General features: G+C 44.4%; 1 protein-coding gene across 1 annotated transcript; it reads right to left on the bottom strand.

The window, feature by feature from the left end:
- Positions 1-4,045: 4,045 nt before the first annotated feature.
- LOC147119467 (uncharacterized) lies at positions 4,046-5,260 on the bottom strand. The gene is made up of 2 exons (XM_085984099.1): positions 5,240-5,260; positions 4,046-4,837 (listed from the first exon to the last, which is right to left on the bottom strand). Exons 1-2 carry the CDS (start codon positions 5,258-5,260, stop codon positions 4,067-4,069), a joined length of 792 nt encoding a protein of 263 aa, XP_085840225.1. The 3' UTR covers positions 4,046-4,066.
- Positions 5,261-6,065: the final 805 nt, after the last annotated feature.

Genomic DNA, 6,065 nt, shown 5'->3' with positions numbered 1-6,065 from the left:
ACTAAAAGAACAAGTACACGGAAATACAATAAATAGCACAAATCATGGTGATTGGGAGAAATACAAAGAACAACAAAGGGTGACAAAACAGACAGTAAGAGCTACATAAAGGGAGTATGAAAAGAAACTTGTAAGGATTATCAACATCAACACAATTTTTATTACAATTAGGAAAAGAGGGTCAGGAGCAATGTGGGCCCCTTGAAAACTGATAATGGTGACATTGTAAATGATAATAAAAAGGCGGACATGTTGAATAATTATTTTGCGTCAGTATTGACAGAGTGGAAGAGGATAGCAGGCCGGACATCCCAAGGAAACTAATATTGAATCAGGGACGGGGACTCACCAAAATAACAGTAATGAAGAAAATAATGGCACTAAAGAGTAACAAATCCCCAGGACCAGATGGTTTCCAAGCCAGGATTTTAAAGGAAGTAGGTGAGAACATTGCAGATGCCCAAACTATAATCTTCCAAAGTTCCCTCGATTTGGTAACCATTTCATCAGGTTTGAAAATTGCGCATGTCACTCCGCTATTTCAGGATGGTGAGAGAGGGAAACCAGGGAATTAGAGACCAGTTAGCCTAACATCTGTTGTGGGGAAATTACTAGAGTCTATAATTAAGGACAGGGTGACTGAACACCTTGAAAATTTTCAGCAGATTAGAGAGAGCCAGCATGGATTTGTGAAAGGTCGGTCATGTCTGACAAACCTGATTGAATATTTTGAAGAGGTGATTGAAGTAGACGGGGGAATGTCTATGGATGTTATTTATATGGACATCCAGGAGGCATTTAATAAAGTCCCTTATAAGAGTCTGTTAGCTAAAGTTGAAGCCCATGGAATTGGCTGAGTAGCGGGAGACAGAGAGTGGGGATAATGGGCAGGGACTCTAATTGGCAGGATGTGACTAACGCTGTCCAGCAAGGATCTGTGTTGGGGCCTCAACTATTCACCGTATTTATTAATGACTTAGATGATGGGATAGAAAGCCACATATCCAAGTTGCCGATGACACAAAGATAGGTAGCACTGTAAGCAGTGTAGATGGAAGCATAAAATTAGAGAGATATTAATACACTAAGTGAATGGGCAAAACTGTGGCAAATGGATTGCAATGTAGGCAAATGTGAGATCATCCACTTTGGACATAAGAAGGATAGAACAGAGTACTTTCTAAATGGTGAAAAGCTAGAAACAGTGGAGGACCAAAGAGACTTGGGGATCCAGGTACATAGATCATTAAAATGTCATGAACAGGTACAGAAAATAATCAAAAAGGCTAATGGAATGCTGGCCTTTATATCTCGAGGACTAGAATACAAGTGGGTAGAAGTTACACTACAGCTATACAAAGCCCAAGTTAGACCACACCTGGAGTACTGAGAGCAGTTCTGGGCACCACACCTTGGGAAGGATATGTTGGCCTTGGGAGGAGTGCAGCGTAGGTTTACCAGAATGATACCCGGACTTCAGGGGTTAAATTACAAGGAGAGATTACACAAAGGGTTGTATTTCCTGGAATTTAGAAGGTTAAGAGGTGATTTGATTGAAGTTTTCAAGATATTAAGGGGAACAGAGAGAATCTATTTCTGCTGGCTGGGGAGTCTAGGACTAGGGGGTAGAGTGTAAAAATTAGAGCCAGACCTTTCAGGAGTGAAGTTAGGAAATACTTCTACACACAAAAGGTGTTAGAAGTTTGGAACTCTCTTCCGCAAATGGCAGTTGATGCTAGGTCAATTGTTAATTTTAAATCTGGGATTGATAGATTTGTGTTAACCAAAGGTATTAAGGACTATGGGGTAAAGGTGGGTATATGGAGTAAGATCTCATTGAATGGTGGGCAGGCTCGAGGGGCTGAATGGCCTACTCCTGTTCCTATGTTGCCAAGCTCTGGAATTTCATTCCTAAACCTCGCCGCCTCTCTACCACTCTTTCCTCCTTTAAGATACTCCTTAAAACCTACCTCTTTGACCAAGATTTTGGTTACCTGCCCTAATATCTCCTTATATGACTCGCTGTCAAATTTTGTTTGAAAATGTTCCTGTGAAGCAACATGGGATGTTTACTATGTTAAAGGCACTATATAAATGCAAGTTATTGTCTGTGACCACTTACACTTTGATACCAAATCCAGGGACCATTTACACTGTGACACCAAATCCAGGGACCACTTACACTGTGACACCAAATCCAGGGACCACTTACACTGAGGCTATAAATGGGAATCAGAGAGCCTCAGTGTGGAGAATGGTCATGGTGGTGAAACCAGCTCTAGTGAGGGTGAAAGGCGGGTAATGGATGAAGATATGACGGTGGAATCAGATGGTGACTGGTGGGGCCTGGTGACAGGTTATTGTCAGAAGCCCTTTTCAGGCAGGCTGATGACTGGATGTAATCTGCACAATACCTGGATCCACCTGTTCTTGTCCAAAATCACAAAGACTAATGTCCGTGATGTCTATTTCTGTGAGAATTGTAGAGATGTAAAAGAAGGGAGGAAATCAGGCTCGGGCCAGAAAGAAGGTTCCTTGAATGAACAATTCATGAGGCTGTTTTGTGACTCGTCTGCATGAGGTTCAAAAACATGAAATGGAAAAGGACGCGTCTCGTGACACTGGCGTTGTCAATAGTGGTTTCTAACCTTAATCACTATTTCCTAAGCCTAATATCCTATCGACTAGCCCCAAGCACTGACCCCAATCCTGACCACTAACTCCAATCCTAACCAATAACCACGAGCCCCAACCACTAACACACAATCCTAACCAATAACCACTAGACCCAACCACTAACTCCAATCCTAACCAATAACCACGAGCCCCAACCACTAACTCCAATCCTAACCAATAACCACGAGCCCCAACCACTAACTCCAATCCTAACCAATAACCACTGGCCCCAACCACTAACCCCAATCCTAACCAATAACCACGAGCCCCAACCACTAACTCCAATCCTAACCAATAACCACTGGCCCCAACCACTAACCCCAATCCTAACCAATAACCACTAGCCCCAACCGCTAACTCCAATCCTAACCAATAACCACTGGCCCCAACCACTAACTCCAATCCTAACCAATAACCACGAGCCCCAACCACTAACTCCAATCCTAACCAATAACCACTAGCCCCAACCACTAACCCCAATCCTAATCAATAACCACTAACCCCAACCACTAACCCCAATCCTAACCAATAACCATTAGCCCCAATCCTAACCAATAACCACGAGCCCCAACCACTAACCCCAATCCTGACCAATAACCACTGGCCACAACCACTAACCCCAATCCTAACCACTAGCCCCAACCACTAACCCCTAAGCCTACACTCTAACCCCAGCCCCTGACCAAGAATTATTGACAGGGATCAATGGGGGAGCTAAAGACCTGATAAAGGAAGTATTTGAAACAATTATCTTGATTAAAGAAATAGTGCAAGGTAGGTTAGTAACAAGAGATTAATCGACAAGACCATCAAAATCAGCAATGACAATTACAAAGATCAGAACATTTCTAAGGCTGTCACATGCAGTATGTGTGGAGTTTTTTTTTAAATCGGATCCAAGAGATGTTAAATGATAGAGAAAATAACAGATTTCAAATCTTATGCAAGGTAGTTCTGTAAAGGGGTGGTTCAAAGGAATTTCAGATGAGTGTAAAGTGAGACACTACAGTTCAGTCTATGACACCCACAAGCCATGTACACAAATGGAACAAGTTTGGGGTTTGATGTGGTAGAAGGTGAACTAGGTGAGAACTGAAATAATCCAGAGTAAGAAAAGGCCCAAAAATGGAACAGTCAGTAACAGAACATCAATTAGACTCCTCTTATCATGGAGAAATCAAATATTAGACACACTGTGTGTTTGAAACAAAGCTGATTTATTTAATATTTGTCCAGAATATTAATCTCAAGCCCAGTTATTCTAGTTATTAACATCAGCAGAAACAAAGCCCAATTGCCAGGTTGAACATGGTTCAGTCCTGGATGTGATTAACAGCAGCAATAACAGCAGAATCCAACCTCTGCAGTCACTGGTGAACTCGCTGGTGTCTCAGCAGAGTGCATGACTGAGTGAATCCCTTCCCACACACGGAGCAGGTGAACGGCCTCTCCCCAGTGTGAACTCGCTGGTGATTAAGCAGGTTAGACTTCCAAGTGAAACCTTCCCACAATAAGAGCAGGTGAAAGATCGCTCCTCAGTGTGAACTCGCTGGTTTCTCAGCAGAGTGCCTGACTGAGTGAATCCCTTCCCACACACGGAGCAGGTGAATGGTCTCTCCCCAGTGTGAGTGCGTTGGTGGGTCAGCAGGTCGCTTGTGTTTTTAAAGCTCTTTTCACAGTCAGAACATCTAAATGGCCTCTTAACAGTGTGAACAAGTTGGTGAGTCAGAAGATGGGATGACTGAGTGAATCCCTTCCCACACACAGAGCAGGTGAACGGCCTCTCCCCAGTGTGAACTCGCTGGTGTATCTGGAGATGGTATAACTGAGTGAATCCCTTCCCACACACGGAGCAGGAGAACTGTTTCTCCCCAGTGTGAACTTGCTGGTGTATCTGGAGCTTGGATGACTCTGCGAATCCCTTCCCACACACGGAGCAGGTGAACGTCCTCTCCCCAGTGAGAATGCGCCGATGAGTTTCCAGCTGGGACGGGTATTTGAATCCCTTCCCACCGCCCCCACATTTCCACGGTTTCTCCGTGGTGTGGGTGTCCTTGTGTCTCTCCAGGTTGGATGATCGGTTGAAGCCTCGTCCACACACAGAACACGTGTATGGTTTCTCCCCGCTGTGAATGGTGCGATGTTTTTTCAGGTTGTGTAACTGGTTAAAGCTTTTCCCACAGTCAGTGCTCTGGAACACTCTCACTTGGGTGTGTGTGTCTCGGTGCTTTTTCGGTCACACTGATGTTTGAAATCTTTTCCCACAGACAGAACAGACAAACATTCCTCCTTCCACATTCAAAGGCCGATGATATTCAGGTCCTGATGAATGGAGTGACTGTCAGATCTTGATGTGATGTTTGGTTTGAGTTTCACGTCTGTAAATCCTCCCCTTCTCACACTCTGTAAAAGGAGTTTACAAAAGCCATCGCTGTAAATACAGGATAGAAATTCAGAACAGACTATTCTAGTTTCTATGGAACATTCTTTCCTCTCTTGTTCCTCCAAAGTTGTAAATCCCCATCCCACACACTCTCCCTCCTCCCTGTGCTGAAATCCAAACCCATCGCACCAGCTCCAACATTTGTTTCCTTCACTCCCAGTTTTCCCCCTCCCTCTGCTCTGGTTGGGTTCAGTTCTACACCCGCTGTGTGCAGAGTGAGAATAAAATCAATGAGTCAATGATTGTCTCTCCTGGTCACTGAGACCCTGAAGCCCCGTCCACTCCCTGTTCCTGTACCAAGATGGCCACGCATGCGCCATGCTGCAGGTGGAACCGGTCCGTCTTCGCTCCACCAAGATGGCGGCGCGCAACCCGGGCCTGTCACTGAGAAAAAGCCTCACCGCTGCTGCCCGGTGGAACACAGACCAGGCCACGGGATCTCATTCAGGCCTGAGGCTGTTCTCCAAATTTATAAACTCTGCGCGCGAGGCTTTCTTTGTAAAGTCAGTGAGGGACATGTGACCCGGGCAGGGCAGCGAGTTTCTCCAGTCCCTTGTTCAGGGCCCGGGGCCAGGGGAGGCTGTGGGCCTTTATTCCCCTTATTGGACACAAGGCTCTTTGTCTCACAACACACTGGCTCAGGTTTTAATAGAGACTTTTTAAATTCATCAATAAAAGCAGATAAACCTCGTGGTTCTGTGGCACAAACTTTTAAATATTTGGGAGTAAAAGTAAAAGTTTTTTTCCCTCTGGGGAATTTATTATTAGTTTCAGGAAACAACAACAATCACTTGTATTTATAAAGCGCCTTTAATGTAGTAAAACGTCCCAAGGCTCTTCACAGGATCGTTATAAAACAAAATTTAACACCGAGCCACATAAGAAGATATTCGAGCAGATGACCAAAAGCTTGGTCAAAGAGGTAGGTTTTAAGGAGCATCTTAAA

This window comes from Somniosus microcephalus, chromosome 4 (assembly GCF_052327205.1).
Source record: "Somniosus microcephalus isolate GS21.2 chromosome 4, FLI_Smic_1.0, whole genome shotgun sequence".
NCBI lineage: Eukaryota > Metazoa > Chordata > Chondrichthyes > Squaliformes > Somniosidae > Somniosus > Somniosus microcephalus.
Note: the sequence above shows the minus strand (reverse complement) of the source record. Positions and strands in the feature narration are given on the sequence as shown.

Coding starts and splice junctions, on each gene's coding strand:
- LOC147119467 (XM_085984099.1), bottom strand. CDS start 5,260: ATGTTGGAGCTGGTGCGATGG. Junction 4,838..5,239: donor TGTTGGAGCTGGTGCGATGG/GTTTGGATTTCA, acceptor AGCTTTAACCAG/TTACACAACCTGAAAAAACA.